The sequence below is a fragment of the Sipha flava genome, unplaced genomic scaffold (assembly GCF_003268045.1).
Source record: "Sipha flava isolate LNK unplaced genomic scaffold, YSA_version1 122_pilon_pilon, whole genome shotgun sequence".
In the NCBI taxonomy this organism is placed as follows: domain Eukaryota; kingdom Metazoa; phylum Arthropoda; class Insecta; order Hemiptera; family Aphididae; genus Sipha; species Sipha flava.
The window spans coordinates 515,872-535,814 of record NW_020271748.1 but is presented as its reverse complement, the minus strand read 5'-3'; the positions used below and the strand labels follow the sequence as shown (position 1 = coordinate 535,814).

The 19,943-nt window shown below is 30.6% G+C and overlaps 1 protein-coding gene across 1 annotated transcript in view; it reads right to left on the bottom strand.

The window, feature by feature from the left end:
* The window catches only part of LOC112694083 (neuroligin-4, Y-linked-like), a 418,040-nt gene that overhangs the window by 34,968 nt on the left and 363,129 nt on the right, over positions 1-19,943 (bottom strand). Inside the window, exon 5 of the mRNA XM_025569445.1 lies at positions 16,376-16,693. Within this exon, the coding sequence (XP_025425230.1) occupies positions 16,376-16,693 (318 nt within the window). The remainder of the gene's footprint in view (positions 1-16,375; positions 16,694-19,943) is intronic.

The window sequence follows — 19,943 nt, the reverse complement described above, 5'->3', positions numbered from 1 at the left end:
CGAGCCGTTAATCATAAACTAAAAAACATCACTTTATTTATTTTACTCTAAAAGTGAAAACTTTATTTTTATTTTTTCCTTTATTTTAAATTAGAATTATAGTGTTTCTCGGTTTTTTTTTTTTTTTATAACTATTTAGGGATTAAATAATAAAGTACCACACAATTATGCAAACAAATTTTAGTTTTGATTTAAATATCTGGATACGTCAATACGTCATATTTTAACCGTTAGTTTGTCTAAAATATAAAAAATAAACATGAATTAATTATTTGAATATCCTTTTACACCTTATTTATGGAATTTTTGGACTATTTGTGATAAATATGACTTAAACTTTTAAATTAATAACTTATATAATTTTAAAAAAGATGAATGCAATCGATGATTTAAGTAAATAAAATTATGTTAAAGATATTATATACCTGAATTTATATTTTAAATGATGAATAATAAAATAAAATATGAATATTTTAAAACTAACGCATGATAAAACAAATCTGATTAAATTAATTGAATTTATGTTTTCTTTTTTTCTCGGAGGCCAATCTTATTTTTTTTTTAAAAAAATGACTCTTACTACTTTCTTGATTTCAATATACATAGAGCATTTATGCACATTATTTATTACACGTATAAATAGGTTTTAAATTTATTTGCTTAGAGATATTTCTTTATTACTTTTTCAGAGTTTTTAATTATATATCATTACAAAATCATTAAAGCGTTCACATTTGTATCTTTACTGCATATAATTTGAATCTTGTTTGTTTTCAATTAAAAATAGATAAAGCGAATGGATACGTTTGGAAGCTATTTCATTTATATTACTTACAGCGTATCGACAGAGGTCCTGCATTTTAAATATTGAACTTCAAAGATAACTGATTAAATAAAGGGAATCGTTTATATTTTTGTTTACTTTAATGAAGAATTATTTGAATTAATACACTTGATACAAGTCATATGCCATGCGATTTTATAAGACTATGTTAAATTTCAAAAAATCATTGAAATCATTTTATTTAGTCGTGATTACATTTGTATTATAATACACATATTTATTGAGTATAACTTTTTTTACTTTTCGCTTATTATGACAGTTTTATAATCATCATTGTTGGGGAAGATTTTTTTTAAGAAGGTTAGAAGAAGGTTTTTAAACTATAGGAGGGGAACAAATAACAACTAAATTACTATAACCTATACATATTTCTACTGTCCTTGATCAATTTATGAGTATAACATCTCATTCAGTAACCTAAACAGATATATATTTTGTTTAACCATAGTATGTAAGATAAAGAAAATTGATTTCACTGTTGTATTCTCTCATTACATATGATCAAACAGTAATTTTTTTTCACAGAGCAATTGCCTTTGAAAAATGAAATCGATATGGTTATTTATTTCTATAATCTGTATATATAAAACAGTAAGCTGATTGACTGCTATCAACGCACAGCTCAAACCATTGGACGAATCTGGCTGAAATTTGGCATACAGATAGCTATTATGATGTAGACGTGCGCTAAGAAAGGATTTTTCGAAATTTTGAATTTAAAGGGTTGAAATCAGTTTAATATTTTTTGACCAGGTCGATAACTGCGCTATTGAAAATGAATTATCTGTATATATAAAACAGTAAGCTGATTGACTGCTATCAATGTAATTTATTAACTTATTGACAAAAGGTAAAATATTCGGAGAAGTGAGATGCTATATGTATTCAACAGAATACCAAACTGTAGAGAGGTTCAGGTAGTTGTAAGCTATAACTTATCGAATAGGTTATGATAATAATCATTATCTTAAAAACTAAATTAATATGTATAAAATATTATTTCAAAAATCTAAATTAATATAAATTTCAATAGATTTAACAAAATTTAATCTTGGCAGGTTACATACATTTATATACTTAAACCCGGCAACGACGGGTAATTCAGCTAGTCAAATATATTATTATTTTATAGATTCCTTTTCAGGCATAAATTCTAATGAATGAGCCGTTTTCCGATGAAGTTAAATGCAACTGAATGTACATTTTAAATATTTCTATAGGTATGCGTTATCAGAATAATAATATTGTCTTATTATTATATTTATCTTGTAAGACAATATTTATCGTTCGGTGAAATCGAATTCGTTTTAATTCAAATACCCAGGGAAACGAATTATACGAATGTCGCTTTTAATTTACTATTTTAGTTTTAGAAAAAAGAAAAAAAAGCATTGTGTATATTTATCTACACAGCAATATTAATGCAATTATACTGAACACATATGCTTAATTTATAGTGAGTTAATTAAGATAGCAAAATTCCATGACATGTCGTTAATTTTTAAATTAATTTCAACCTACCTATGGTTCCAACTAAAAGTAGATTAATTATAATTATGATACGTTGATTGACTAAGTTCGATGGATTTTGTTTTCATCAAATAACGCTGCGACTTTATAGTGATGAATTTCATTTTAAGATAATTTCGGATTGTTAGTGATATAATGGCGAATAATAGACTACAAAAATTGTATAGAGAAAAAAATACAATATATTTTTTGTTCGTCTGTATGTACACCTATGAAAATTCGAATTCAATATAATTTAAAATCAATGAAACTATGTACGTGCATACTGTCTTGTTTATAATTATGATAATATTAAATAATATTTTTGTCTTGGGATAGTTTTTTTTTCTTATATAAATTGATATTTATCGTATAATACATTTTATATTTATTTTATATGAAATTTGACAAAAATTAAATTAAATCACAGTAGAAATATCGTTGTAATTTATTTTTAATCTAGTTAGCCATTTTGTGTACATTTGCGTACATTAATTTCGTATTTTTTATTTTATTTTTTAGTTTCAACCACAAAATGTAGGCTTATTAATTTTAGAGTAATATACAAACAATTATTTTATAAGGTAACTGTTTGTTTTTAATTAGAAATTGCATTAACACTTGTTTAAATTAGTTTGGCAAAGAGTCTTATACATGTAGAGACATTCACGTAATTTTTTTCATCGTATTACGCTGTCCGAGTCTATATAATATTATAAGGTGCAATACAATATTCGCGATTGCCAGTGAATAAAATCCGAAACCGCGCTATGAATCCATTCTAATCCGTTTTATCGTCGACAGGTTAAAAATATACGAATAAATCTATCTTTGAAGTGCTTGAAGTGCGCGGGTCGTGCGTAGGTGATATATTATTATTCCCTTATCACGTGTTCACTTTCTCTTTACCTGCTTGTACATATACAAATGGCTTTACTGATATGGTTCTCCTCGGGCGTTACCACCATTTGGTTGCCATTCATTTCGTTGTCGTATCAATTATGCGTGGACAAAACAAATTACAAAAGTTTAAATATTTAACTCGACGACGTGAGACTCGCGAAAGGGGGTAGGGACGACAGACCAGTATTATGGTTTATTCAACAGTACTCCGTCTATCGGTAACGACCAAAATTTCGGTTTTACAGTCGAAAGCGTATACGGATTTTTTAGGTCATGAGCTAAGGCTAGTATTTTATTTTAGATTAATTTTCGGTTTGTTTTTTTCGCAGAAGTCCCGAAATATTTAAATCGGTCAGATGAACATCAACCACTTTCGCGATATCGTTTCCCTCGTGATTACATTTAAATGTTCTCTTGCGATTTTAAAGATAATCGCGCCATGCGTCGTAATGTTAATCCCTTTGGGTACACTATTTTGCGGACACACATACGCACACGGAAGTGTGCATGAAATTGCGTTTTTGAGTCAGAAACTTCGTTATGGTGTGACATATTTTTGCCTTCTTTTTTATTCGTTCCGGAGACAATGTAACTTACGCGGAAAATCCTAAAATACATAAAATAATATCAACAGCTACACACACACACACGTCCGCCCGAATGATTTAACGTACGACATAATGTTAGTAGTATTCGAGAACAAAATTATATTTATTTTCCTTAGGATTCTTTTCTCCTAGAACCGATTGCTTGCCCTCTCGCTTATTCGTCGCAAGCCGATCGATTTATACGTGAGAGAACACGACATTTCCGTGTACCTTATCCGTGGTACTCCTTGAATCTTACATCGTTAGACGTACTATGGAGATGTACACGATACAATCAACGTTGACCGTAGATTCCTGGAGACCGTTTTCGAAACGATTAATCGTCACGAGTCGATCGGTACCGCGAGAACGAGGTGGATAGGAAACGGAATCGCGAACCGGTACGGGTGAGATTTCTGCAGCGATGGTCGTGCGGGATCGACCACGCTTGTAAAACCATAACGGGAGAACCCAAAACCCGGTATGAAACTTATTAAATACTAACAACCGGACTCCTGTTACGAGGTCCCTGGGCTGTATAACGTATAGGGTTTTACGGTTTTCATTACGGTATTTCATACGTATCGTGGTCAAATTATCGTGTTCTAACGCAACGGACGGTTTTCCTCGCAAACGCAAACCCGTCGAACGTAACATCGGACCATCATTATCCAGTCGGTCGAAAATAACATTTCGACACACCCTGCCTATGGCACAACAGCAACACATGTTTACCCGTCGAATCTCTAATTAAATATAATATTTAGTAAGCGTTTACAAGTCAAATCCGGACGAACAATTATTATTCGGTTTGAGTAAAATAATTATTTATAAATTGATTTTACCGTGATATTGTATTACTAGAAATTATTTTCCGATTTTAATGCATAAAGTATTTGTGAGCAAAACGATAATCTTTCTATGATCGCTCTTCCAACTTATTTTTGAACTGAGTAAAGATATACAGAACACAATATTGATCAGTTGTTCCTCTTCGTTGTATGTAAAGGATTATGACTCGAGAAGTAACAATTTTTATACGACGGGTTGCGCATTTGATCGACGAAAAAATAACCCCGTTATGCTTATTGCACTCAAAATGAATAAAGCAGTAAAAACATTCAGTGTTTATATTAATTGAGAATTTAATCCCAAGGGAATGTGGATGTAAAATATGACTATGAAATAGCGGTACAGCTAAGTCTTTAATATTCAAAACATCGCCCAGAATTTGTTTTTATAATAGTATTTCACGAATCGCGTAAAAGGTCAATAGTAAATATATACGAGTAATACATTTAAGGGTTTAGAATTAATGCGATAAAGAATAATATGATCCTGATTGGATTCATGAGGTGACTAACAATTCTTGTTCACTATTTATTATTTTACAATGTTCATCGAAAATACAAGTTGTACATATTTACTGCATACAAATTATAATAATGCACCGAAAAACCGTAACATGAAACCGTTTGATAAACTTTGGTTTTCGATCTTAATTTATTATTCAGCATAACATACATTAAACTGTACAGTTATTATCGTAAAACTATGTAGGTACATGATTCAACTGTACAGTTTACGAAAGAATACATCGTATTAATATTTATTAATTTACTGTATCAATAAATACAACGACCAGTTCGGTCGTAACGTTCAACACGTGTGAATTATCTTATTCCTATATCGCAAGAGTGCGTGCATTACTTAATGCAGTCTACAATATTGTTTCCAATTCATATCGTCGACAAATAAATCTCAGCATTTTTATACTAATTCACCAAGTACACGCCACGCTTCAAAACGTCATCTATCAAATGCATCTCTATCATCTAGGCAGTATGATAAAAAAAATCAAAATTTTTTGTTTCACCAATAACTCAACCGTTCACGCAAATAATGATTCTTATGAAAATAATGATATATTTACACCTTCAATCAGCTTTAATCTCACTAAGTCACCGATCAGAATTTTGATTTTCCGACTCCATAGATCTACTTAAAGAGCACTGCAAATTATTCCGTCTTCAACTTCATGTTGATAAAAATTACCAGCCCAAACGGTTTTACTTGTATGTCTTTGCCTTGTCATATCCCATCGTTTAACCTTCAGATCTTAATAGCTTCAACAAGATTGTTCGTCACTTAAATGAAACTGATGCTCGATTGCATATATTTTTACCTCGATTCCGACGTCCTTAAAAATTCGCCATCAGAAGTTTACAAACTTCTGAGATTGGATACCATAGATTAATAGACCGTAGATTTGTACCGAGATCTCCTCCACTCTGGAAGAACTTAGACATCTAGTAAAATACGTTTACAATGCTAAAGATAAAAATAAACGTCCCTTCACGTTACCTTTTGTGGAGATTTATTCGAATGATACCAATGAGGAAATATATTACGTAGTTGATGAATACCAAAGTGGTTATTAAAAACCAAATAAAATGAGCATTATCATTCCGTAATGTTTTTTTTTTTTATTGGAATTTTATAAGTTTACAATTTATTTCAACATTTACAGAATAAAATAGGTGTATGCTAGAATATTAAGACATACATTTCATTTAAAATAATTTAGATATGATTAAACGGATATACCAGTTTCACGGATAAATTATAATAATCGGATTATAAAAAATTCAGAATTGGAATTAAGAATAAAAGATAGAGTTAGTTGGATATTTTGAGATTTTAAAAAATAAAAAAGAGTTAAACGATTAAAGGATAAAGAGAGACAGCTAAAGATTATATGGAAAAGATCACAAATAATCTTTTCAGAGTGTTTAGAATAATAAGGGGAATCATTTAGAGAGAGTTTGTAGGAATGGTAAGGAAGTAGACAATTACCGACCCGTAAACGGCTAAATTGTGTAATCTAACCTTTTGGATAATTTTAGATTAGAGAACCAAGTTTTTTTTTAAGATGGCGGGAATAAAATTTTTTATAATTTGAGGAAAAATTAGCCGGAAAACTATTCCAATAGTATGACCAAAGATGATTTTTATGTTGTCGCAGAATTGGGATAAAGTCAGAAGAAAGGTTTTACGAGGAGAGAGCAGAAAGATGGAAGAAGTGGACCTTACTAGGTTGTCTGCGATCTCGTTTCCGAGGATACCAGCGTGGCTTAGAGCCCATAGAAACTTAATAGTAAAGTTAACTTGATTGAGAGAGAAAATAATATTTTTTATGCGGAGAATATGAGGAGAAAAGCATGGATTGAAAGGATAACTAACTAACGATTAAATACTTGACATTGAGTGTCAGATACAATTAAAAATCTGTTGGGGAGGAAGGAAAAATATGAGAGTGAGGACTTAAATGATAGCGAAACATTCGACAGAAAATGATGAAGAATTGGGGGGAAGATTGTTAGAAAAGAAAATAGATAGTTTGGGGATATTAAAAGATTAGCCTGTAGAAAAAGAAGAGACCGAACCATCAGTGTAAACTAAAGTGAATAGATGAAAATTATCATTAATGTAATCGAGAAAAAGGTTGTTGACAGTGGAGAGAGGAAAGGAGATTTTAATGTATCAGAGGAAATATCTAGGAAGCAAGGATCTATATTACAGAGGGTAAATATAGAAGAAATTCATTAGAGAGTTAAAAGCAAGGGAGTAAATTTGACCTAAAAATATACTCAGGAAAAGAGGATAACGTATTGGAAGTGAATGAGAGAACCGGAAGAGATTTTTTAACATATCACCAATTGATAAATAGGGAGAAAAATGTATCAAAAATGGTAGATTTGCAGTTAGAAAAGGATTTTAGATATTGTCCAGCTAAGCAACGAAATCTGATATTTAATGGAGGACAGATGGTTCCAACTTCAATAGCAGAAGTAGAAGTGGATCTTTGATAAACCATAATCGTTCTGAGACATAATGATTGAAGTTTATTGAGTTTGTTAAAAACGGAGAATGACGCTAATCCGAAGAGAAAACATCCATAGTCAAGTTTTGATCGAATGATAGAAGAATAAATTTAAAGTAATGAAGAAGGATATGATCCTCCCAGGTGCCAGTAACGGATCGATGGAAGTTAGAACAGTTAGCAAAAAATTTCGATAAGGAGGCTATATGGGAAGCCAAACGAAGTTTTGGAGTTAATCCAAGGTAGGTGATATCAGGAATAAAAGGAATGATAGTATTGCCAAGGAAGGCACTAGGAGGATGAAGATAGCAATGGTGAGTAAAAATAACAGATTTACATTTTTCAGGAGCGATTGTAAAGAAAAAACAGTTGAGAATGTCGTTAAGATCAGTAAGAGCCGCGTTAAATGCTTCAATAGCGAGATTTATTAATGATTTATTAGTTGAGAAAATTACAATGACATCAGCGTAAATGAGAAACAGGTGGCCTCGTGAAGAGAACAATATCAAAATATTTAAAAGTGGAGGTATGATAGTTGTTTTTCATAAAATCTAAAGCTTCACGGTAAGATAAGTTTTCGGTTGTCATGATTTTTTTTAATTTCTTTTTGAAATAATTATTCGTGGCAACTATGATCGGTAGCGAGATGAATAAGATTGCAAAAAATACAAACTACATCCGTAGTATGGGCCGATAGGCAGGCATTGAAAGAGTGGTCATCTCCACTACAATGGTTACATCTTGGTTTGTTGCGGCAAAATATTTGAGTGTGACCAAAACGAAGCGATTACACTGAACAGGTGACCTTATACTACATTGGACGTCAAAGAGCATATTGCAATTGCAATTAAGCTCCATGATACGTGGTTGGATAATGGTGCCGTTTTTTTTAACAGAGATACTTTTAAATGTTTCAACTAGAACCGTAGACAGGAGGCCATTGAGTCTTTTTCAGAGAAAGAATTATCAATTTTAATAATTCCGAATGAATATAAGAGCGTAGATGGAATAATAGCAGCAAAACCATTGTTGCTCAAAATATTTGAATTTAGGCAAAGGTTATCTAACCATTAGTCACGGAGTTGAACGTTATTTTGATTTTATTTAAACTAACCGATTTGATGTTATTGATGCCTTTGAAATTGGAGGAGAAAAATTTAGCAGCTTTGAGCGGGTAACAGTTCCCAAGATTTTTACTTGGATCAACACATTCAACTAAAATAAAAACGGGACCGATTTAATTATGTGAAAAAAGACGTAGTGGAGAATTATTATTATCGCAATTATTGTATTGATAATCCGTAGTTGCTGGGGCTATCGACGTAGAAAGATTATCAACTGATGTAGACGGCATAAAGGTGACCGGAAAAGAATCGACCGTACAACTGTCTACTAACATTGCAGTAGAGGCATTATCGGAAGGAGATAAAAGATTACTGTTGTTATAATTGAATGACATATTAGTCTTAAATAATGATGATGGGTTAGATATAATTTATTATAAGTTTGGGGAAACAGGACTTGATGATTTTAGAGTAGACTTACGATTTTACGATTTTTTTTTTTTTGAAGCTTGAATGAGCCAATTGGGATCAAAGTTATAGTTTATACACAAAGAAGTTTTCATTTTGGAAGTACTGGGCTTTTGTCCAGCGCATGTATCGCCACACGACGTCGACGGCATCGTAAATAAAACTAACGACACTAATTAGACAATAAGCGATGACTGCACACAGTGAAAATTAGATACGTCCGAACACAATGACTGTCAGGACAAGACTGACCCATAAGTGCCAATCTTTTGACTACACTCAAAATTATTACAACCACGTCGCTCAATGTATCAAATGTGGTGCGAAACATCATACCAACGACTGCACCAAGGACCGGAATAGTCTAGTCAAATGTGCACTTTGCTCTAAGGACCACACCACCAATGACAGGGGCTGCACGTTTTTCAGGGGAACTAAAAAAAAAACGGAGTTCTTCAAGAGCACATCAAGCAAAAGTTTCTGAGTTACACACACAATCCAGTGCGAAATCTTATGTGGAAGTCATTCGTGATTAAGATTTTTTTCACAGATCGTATTTTTTATCTACCCGAATTCTCGGCTAAGGAGCAGGCTTGTCCCTGCTCCTTCGTGGTCTTGCTGGCCTAGTCGGGGCTAGTTCGAAGCAGCGGCAAATTCTGGTAGATCGGGTCCGCGGGTTGCAGATAGCGGTATTTAAACACTCTTCTGTGGTAGGGGAGACGAGGGAAATATTAGAATACTCTCGCCCGGACAATTTGCTTGCGCGTCAGCCAGCACGGGGCGAGAGCTCCGCCTACGCGTGTTGGTGCGTAAAATGTACGGTGTGCCGAGAGCTCTGAGGCGGCCGTATGATCAAAATGACTCCAAATCCGGTTCGCCGGAGGCTGGTGGCCTGCTGGTGTGACCTTCCCAGCAGGTCGGGCGTCCGTTCCTACGGGCGTCCGGGCGTATTGTTGCGACTCATGTGATTCTCGCTCTTCTTCGGAGGCCCCGGTCCCGGAGCGGCGCGGCTGTCAAAATTCGCGTCGCACCGGTACCGTACCCCCTTAGCAGGTGTGAGTCGTGATGGCAGCTATGCGATTATCCCCTTTAAAAACGGAAGACGGCGGGGTGACTGGCCGCCGTCGACGTCTGTCCAACCATTGACGCGTAACACGAATGGTACGTCGGGAGGCGCGGTTATCCCAGGGCGGTGTGTGTCCTACGCGTCTTCCCGCCGCGCCCAGTCTGCTTCGATAGATCTGAGGTTGGACTCGACGGGGCTGTGGCGTCGCTAGGTAAACCAGGCGAGCACAGGAAGCCTGGGGTCTTCCAAGACTTAACGGTACGAAAGTCGGCAGTTCGGCGGGGAGCATGTCCTTTGAGAAGAGAAATCTCATAGAAGGGGCACGCTTGTCTGAGCCTAGGCTCGAAAGCATTAGTTTAAATCGTATTTCTTAAACATTATCTAATTTCATCACTAATATCAAATCTCTAATCAGTTCTCTAATTATACTCCTCTATTCAATTATTAATGCTCTAATTACTTAAGTTACTATTTTTCCATAAATATTTCAGTACGATTTTTTTCTTATTTTAACATTTATAACATTATCCAATGTTATAAGTACCTAATACTTCTACTAATCTTGAAAATATACCTATATATATATATATATATATATCTGCATAATTATATTTAGGTCAATTTCATTTCCGATATTACCGTATCATTATTAACTGTAGTTTTATTACTCTATCATGTTTATTATCTTTACTATATGTATTATAATATTTTATCGTTGCTTAATACATAAAATAGTCGAGCTATAATAGTTGTTAACTGAAAACTAATCAAAAATAAAATAACAATGAAAAATCGTAAATTCAGTGATAAAAAAAATCGAATAAAAATAATTCTTGTATTTTACGGTTTTGCTTGGTGTAAATGTTCCTACCCGAAGATTTTCTATTATTTTTGAAAAACAACACAACAAAATAGTTTCGAAATTCTCGAAGAACGTAAACTAATACATGTAGTTTCAATAAGCCGCGAGTTCGTCATTGATTTTTTTAAAAACAAAGACTGAAAATGACAAAAAAAAAAAACAAATGTGCGTGAAGTCGGCCCCCCTAAATGACGCTGGCAACTTCAAACTTTCACAGGCATTTTGCAATTAATTTGCTATAATTTGCTATGTTGTTTTCAAAATTTGCATATCTACGATTTTTTTGTAAATCCGTATTTTTTGTTCGGGGAGCCAACTTCACAGCCCTCCAATTTTAAGCTAGTGATTCGAAACATTCACAGGAATTTTGCAATTAATTTACTATAAATTGCTATGTAGTTTTCATAATTTCCATACCCGCGGTTTTTCCGGAAAAAATTTTCGACTTGGTATACTTAAAGCACACCTGTATAACTTCAACAGATGTTGAGAATTTAAAAAAACCTTACTGGTTTAGTGTAATAAATTTAAAGGTATAAAGAAAATATAATATTTAAATATGAGTGTAAATATTTACAAAAATAAATATATATTTTAGATTCGTAGAATATTTCCCATTATGGGATGCTGAAAATATTCGGATGTTCAATACAACAATAATTTATTTATTACAATATGTTTTATATTATAATACATTAAAATTAGTGCTGCAATAACCAAGTGTGATGCGTGTGTTAAATTCACGAGCTCATAGCCCCAGCCTATAATAGGGCCCAATGATAATATTTGAAAAATATGTAGAAATAAAGAAAATAAAACCATTGTGTAATAATAATTATTCAAGGAGTTCGAACAATAATTTATTGGTTTTGTATTGTACACATTAACGTACATCAACGTTTCTTTGACGGTCTGTATATTCAAAATTCAAAATAATTTGGTTATATTTGATTAAATCAGTGGTTCTCAAACTGTGCTCTATGGAGCCTTAGGGCTCCGCTAAAGAAATTTGGGTGGTTAGTGGGCATTTCTAAATTAGTTAAATGTAAATATTATTATATTTCTTAGTTATCGAGTAAAAACACTTGTTTGATTACAATTTTACATATACCTTTTCATCTAATCAGAGTGTTTTAGATTAATTTGACGAGTACTAGGTTTTTAAGTATTGGAGCACCCTTTTTGGTCAAAATTGTAAACACAAATTAAAACAATTCTTTTAAAATTCAAATACATCCCTCTTTTACTCAGAATCCAAAAATTTTAAATAGAAAAATGATTGAACATCCTCAAAAACACTGTGTATATAATATATTGATTTGAAATTCATTTTGTAAGACTAAAAAATGTTTTTATTAAGATTTAATGTAAAATGTTTTGAAGAAAACAAACTCATAATTTTCAAATAATTCCTGTTATGCCCCCCCCCATTTTCAAAAAAATGTTATATCAGAATTAATTTAGGTATCATTTTTGAAATATTCTTTCTATATTTTTTCCATGAAATTTGAAATAAACTTAATTTTGACAAAAAAAAGCCAATATTACTTTTCACATATAGAAATACTTTATTTATGATAAAATTCCTAGTTATTTTAATATTTAATTTTTTTAGTTAAAAAAGTTAGTTTTTTGAATCTTTTCAGGATTTGAAACTTTCTGAATTGTTTTAATTAGACCGTTGTGTATTTCCCAATGTCATTTATCATTATGTTGACCAAAATAAAATTAAATAAATATTTAGTTTATGAATACTATACCAGTAGAAACAAACCACTGAATAACTGGTAATAAGAAAAATAATTTGAACAATATCAAATATCATTTAATATAAAATAATATTAACTGAATGAATATCTACATTTTGAAATACTGTGTGGTGAGTATTATAATAATCCACTAGATACACAAGACAACACGAAGAAATCAAAAATGCCAAGTGATTAGCTGTAGAGAGTATACTCAGAATTCATCTATTTCCGTAATACATTTTAGTCACAATGAATGTTATGTTACTGTAATTATATTATATACTAATACACTATATGTGCATTGTACATAACACCAGTTTAACTCACAACTCATATTTAATTTTAATGTATCGTAATATAAATGAGTTCTTACTATAATGCAAAATAAAATTAATAAATGTAAATAAAATGTAAATTAATCTTCACGTAGTTTAAATATGAGTAAAACATTTTTTTTTTAGTGTTCATTGAGTAAAAATGATTTTCTATTAAATATAATAATATAATAATGGAAAGTAGTTTGAACACAATGCACCAAAATTTCTCAGAAGTCCAGTTTGCTATTTATTATAAAATAATTATTCGTTCGTTATGTTTTTAACTAAATTTATTACCTACCTAGATAATACATATTGCTCATAGATTTTATTTTCAGAGAAGTGAGTTGTGCTAAAAAATAATTTTTGAATATTTTTACTTGACCTCCTTTTGACCTTTCCGATAACAAATCGTGGCACCACCACTGGTTACACTTTTTTAAGTCTGCATTGCAATGAAAATTATTTTTCAAAAATGAAATCAGTATAATATTAATTAAACAATATTGGGGTGAATTTTTTAATCGTAGATTCAAATGACTACATAGCTTGAAATCGGATGAAGAGGGCTTTGTAGAATATAGTTTCATACATTAATTTCCAGAAAAATCATAGGTATACAAATTTTTAAAACTACATAGTACACTATAGCAAATTAATTGTAAAATTCCTTTGAAGGTTTGGAGTCGTTAGCTTAAAATTGAGGGGGCCATGAAGTTTGCCCCCAAACAAAAAATATGATTTTTCGAAAAAACCGTGGTTATGCGAATTCTGAAAACTTCATAGCAAATTATAGCAAATTAATTGCAAAATTCCTGTAAAGGTTTGAAGTAGCTAGCTTGATTTAGGGGGGGAACTTCACGCACATAAAAATAATGATAATTAACTAGAGTGATATAATAATTACACAGTTTGCAACAAATATATATCAGTCTGAATTGATTTCAAACAAAAATCATTTGTACAAAACGATGAGATAAAAATAGTTTTGTGCTCAAAATTAAGTTATTGTTAGTCTACACTTTCAATATCTATTTAGCTCAAGTGAATTTAGTAAACTTACAAACTCTGATATTGGAATTGAAAAGATATCAATTTGATTAAATTGGCCGAATGTGGAGAAATAGTGTAATGTAACCAAACACAATATTCATTCCAACAAATATTCTAAATAATTCAAAACTTTATATGGATAAAGTACGGAGTTACACGGAGAGAAAACTCCGATAATAAAAAATTGTTTTGAATTTAAAATATATATATATATATATATATATATAAAAGGTGTATGGATATAATATATTATTTGAACAAAACAAATTAAAACTAATTTTGTGAGTGTCTAGAAAAAAGGATGGAATAAATACCTACGTCATAAAACAATGTATGCGCTTGAGGTGATATCCTCAAAGTTATTTTTATCTAATGTAAATCATTGTTTATATCATATGAAATATTAAAATACAATTTTCAGACCATTTTTATGTATACCTATTTTTAAACTATGTACTCAATCATCATTTATTTATTATCTAATCGTTTATTTTCAAGACTTGTTCAATAATATTGATTAAACCCAAGGGAAAGTAAACATTTAAAAATACGTTTTTTGAATTGATCAGTTATAAATTCATTAATTTCGCATTTTAATCATTTGAACAATTTTAAGTCGGTATAGTTATAATTTTATTTTGTTTGATAAATTAATTACGATGTAGACAGTAATAATTTAACTTTATAGTCTTGTTTCCAATACGAACAAAAATGAACAATTTCGTTTTATCTATCAGCCTGAAAATCTTAAAAACGTGTAGCATGGTCTATAAGTTTTTTTTGATTTTCATTTTTTTCTAATATTTCATAATCCAATTCTATAATTATTAAAATACTTCGATGGTGAACGATAACTTTGCGGAATCTTAAAATCAACTGGAGTAAAAAAATTCAGTTGTTATTATATTAAAATTAATTAATTACAGCTCGTATAAGTTTCATTCGGGAACCGAATCGAAATAATTGATAAACTTATACGTGTAATTTTCGCAGAAAACGTTGACGACGATAAGTACATACCACGACACTACTATTGTTCGTGCATTATTGAATAGCTAACGGCAATCGTATCACTGTAAGAGTACTGAGAATAATGAAATTTTATTATTGCACAGAGAAAAATGAATTATTTCATTTTCATTTGTTATTATAACTCGTTACAATGAAGAGAAATCGCAACCGTGTGTGTTTCAACAAAATGTTTGAAAACTGCAATGACACACAAAGACGTTTATCAGTCCAACGACGAGAGAAACGATTCCGGATTACAGAAGAAATTGCTATGAAGGAAAATGAGGTTTATCAGTAGTTGCAGACAAATCAGTAATGTGCGTGCTTGGATCAAAAAAAAAAAAAAAAAAAAAAAACAATTACAAATATAGTGGACTATACGCATAAAAAAATATATTTTACTATAATATATCTCTATATTTATCGTACTTAAAAATATTCTTTGGTATTTTCTCTTTCAAATATTATATGACATAAAATAACATTTTACCGTCCGTAGTTACCATTATTAAACACAAAATTTTATCAGATATTTGTTTTGAAAAACAATAAAGTATTAATGACACAAATTATACGGTAGGTTAGATACTACAGTTACAAAGTGGTTGAAAAGTGAAGTTACATAATTATATTTTAATTACATATGCCTCAAAGCATACGAAATAGATATTATTAGAAACATTTATCGTTTTAAAATAAAAAAAAGGAACTTGTAGTTATAAAAATTAATAATTGTGGTTATTTAAATGGAAAATTTCATCCTAAGTAAACGGTAAAAAATTAAATAACATTTTTTCAGTAATTTTCCCTACATTGACATATGGTTTATACAGTACAGATACACAGTAATGTAAGAGTAATTATCAGAATATTGAATACATAGAAGCCGTCAAGCGCAAAGTGATATTTTAAACCCTCAAAGCTATTAAGAATGGTTTCGGTAGGAGGGGTGTTAAAGTGGTATTTTTTAAATTATAATAAGCTAAAAAATAATGGATTAATGAATATCCTTCTTAATTCTAAGTTTTAATGAATATTAAGCCGTATAGGGACTTACTTGCGGATAATCACCATCCCGCGTCTGATAGTCGAACACATAGAAAAAGGATTTCGTGCTGCGCTCTTTCAGGTCATCGTTGACAGATGCCTTGGGCTGGCTGAGCATGTCACCTGTGTGCACCAGAGGTGCCACGTACTGCGCGTCGCTGAGCGCCGCGATAGTCGCGTCTCTGGTGTTGATCGGATGCAGCACGGTCCGCTCCCAGTCCGTGTACTCATTGACGATGGTAAAGAATATCTCGGATAGATGGTAGCTGTAGGCGTTTCGGACATAAGTGCGAAGGATCTTGTCACGGCGATCGCCTTCAAAACCGGCCTGTGGATCAAAATAAGGTTGAGAAAAGAATAAAACGAGATATGAAGACCGAACGTGGAAAAATTAAGTAAAGAAAAAAAGGCCAAAACTATATGATTTTAAGTCTCTAATGATGAAGTATATATATATATAAAACTGTATCCTTGGTCCCAAAGGAGGAAAAAGTGAACGTGACGTAGGATAACGTGGTCTGCCAATGCGCACGTTAAAACAGAATTTCCCTCCAGAGTCAGTTCAGAGATACCTAAAAGAAAAATTAAAAGGAACAAACATTTTTTTTTCCTCTCATACTCTTTGACTCGGCGGGCACTGATAATTCTGAGTTTTATTTTATTTCTGTTTTTGAATTTATGATAAATCAATCGTTATAGCTGGAAACACAGATCCTCTTTGAAATCTTTAAATTTTCAAAGTTTTTGTTACAACTGTACAAAGTAACTTATATGCATTTGAAACAGCTACACTCAATCTAATCGTCGGAACAAACACTCAATGATGAGTAATCACACATTTAAAATAAGAGAATAAATACGCTTATTTGAAAAAATACATGAAATATAAAAATATAATTATATTACTTTGTACTCATTGATATTTTAAAACCAGTTTATATCGGATATGCGTGATGAATCTTGTACTTTTTCTATATTTTTGATTTGTAAATATTAACGTCATGATCTCGATGGTATTATCCCACACAGCATTTGTTAATCAAAACGATTGTATATATATTTAATTTTGATTAGAATTAAAATATTTAAAATTAAAAGTTAATACTTTATTGAATAAATGTTTAGTTATTTTATTTTAAAAATAAAATATTTTACAATATTTATACTTGATTTTCAATTGTAATAGTTATTAAAATAAACTTAATATATTAACTTTTATTCAATTTGAGAGTTTAAATACTTATTTAATTCTTAACTCTCAATATTCACAAAATATTCATAATTTTAATTAAATTTATAGTTTATATAGATTTAAAAATAAATATTAAATTTTCAGGTATTTAAATACCTATTGATACGCAATTATCAGTTGATACGCAATATTGTATATTTGTACTTTGTTATTCAACTTTTCTGAATAATATCCATATAAACGTAAAACATAGGTTGTACCTATTTATTTTATAAATAAATAAATTTTCGATATGTAAAAATAATATAAATAGACTCAGGGCCATTAACATGGGTAGGGAAATTTACGGAATCAAACCCCCTAATTATCTTTTCACAGTATGGAAATATTATATAGACGTGGTAACTTGAGTTACGAAATTATTATTATTTGACATCGAAGTTTGAACCACTGTTTGCATTCGTGTGAATTCCGTTTAAAATAAAATATTATCCTATTTATCTGTATTTTCCTTAAATTCGTTTTTAATTTCAATTTTGTAGTTATTAATATTGTTTTTGTGTACTACGCGATCAAAGATTATCAGCTACATAGCTGGGGTGTACTATGACGGAGCGGTGCTGTACAAAGTATTAATATTCTATCGTTCGATTGATTTAACACAGGAATTATCGCATAAAATCATTAATATCAGTCATCACAGGCCGCCACGGCCTGGTAGCAGACAACATTATCTAATGAAAATTGGCATGGAGCGCGGGCGCGGAGTTTCGATTGAACCGGTCAACGGCGTCAAACTCAAAGCTGTTTACTGTATAGTGTTAAGCATTTGGCGTCTGACATTGATAGTAGTCATTGCATATTATCCGTCACTTTTTCGTTTTCTATGTTGTAATTTATTTCGTCAATGTCCAATGATTACTAATACCTCATACGAAATACATGTACAATTGTTATTTTAACTGTTTTAACGTTAAATTTAACGCTTTTATTGTTTTAATAGTGTCAACTGACAAAACTGTGCGTAGTCTTTTGCCATTTATATAAAGTTTTTACACTTCCAGTTTATATTGCCTATTAACATTGATTATTACCTACTGAGTTAAATTTTGAAATATTTAAAAAAAAAATGTAATAATATATTGGTAAGTGAAATTTATTATATAATACTTATTAATGTATTTAATACAAGTTTTATAAGAATTGCAAATATCATACATCTTTTTTTTTCTTTCTTATATCGCGTGTTGTCGTAGTTTTTCCGGCAGCTATAGTACATACAGGTGCCCATACCTAATTAAATATTTATTGTTACTAACAATTTTTTAAATAACTAAAGAACTTAATCAGTTGTGTCAGCTACCAGCATTGTTTATTAGGCAGTGCATATTCATATAAATTAACTCGCTGCTCAGTTAAATTTCGGTACACTTTTATTACTTTATATAATATTATTTTTGAAAATCTTTGTAATTTAAATTCATTCTATAGTACCAATTGATCCTATTGTTAAACAATTTCATAAAAAATTATACTTTATTGATAGAAACATATTTTTAGTTTTATTTTTAGTAGGTACCTAGGTAATTTTTTTTATAACTATATTGAAGTTATAGGCTGTAAATTTTTTTTTTTTTTTGTTTAATTTATAAACTTAGGGTTAGGTAAGTTAGGTAGATTTTAAAATAAATAGGTATGACAAATGAGAATAATATTGTTAGTAGGTCTACTAAACGAAGTAGATTTTTAGAGGATTTAGAAATGGTTGATTTTTTGTATGATAATGAAAATAATTTGCAATGTAAAATACAACCAAGCACATCTTATAAAATAAATTCTAAATTAACTGATGAAAATATAAAATTAACAACAAAAATTGACTATATGACATTTTCTACTAAATATTTCTTACTAAATATTGGTATTTAAAAAAGTAAATTGGATTTCTTACGTTTGTGTTCAAGCACTGAATTTGAAAAAAAAAAGTTCTTCACATACTAACTTTTCTGAAATTTGATTTGAATCAAATAGTTAACAACCAAAGAGATATGGTTCAAAGATTGGAATTAATAGACAGTTGTTTAGAAAATACATCATCACAACATACGTCTACGTGTAACAATAAATCATCTTCTTTAAATGATATATAGCAGATTGCAATTTACCTTTTGATAATGTTATTGATCTTGAAGTCTTTGATGAAAAAATTTCTGGAGATATAAATTCCGTACAAATTTAGTAAAAATAATTATTATATTGAATATTAACGTATTATTAATACAAATATGATTCTTTACATTTATATAATGAACCTTTTAATTTTTTAGGTAAATGAAATTTCTTACATAGGTGGTTAACATGTTTAAGCAATGACAAGGCGGGTTAT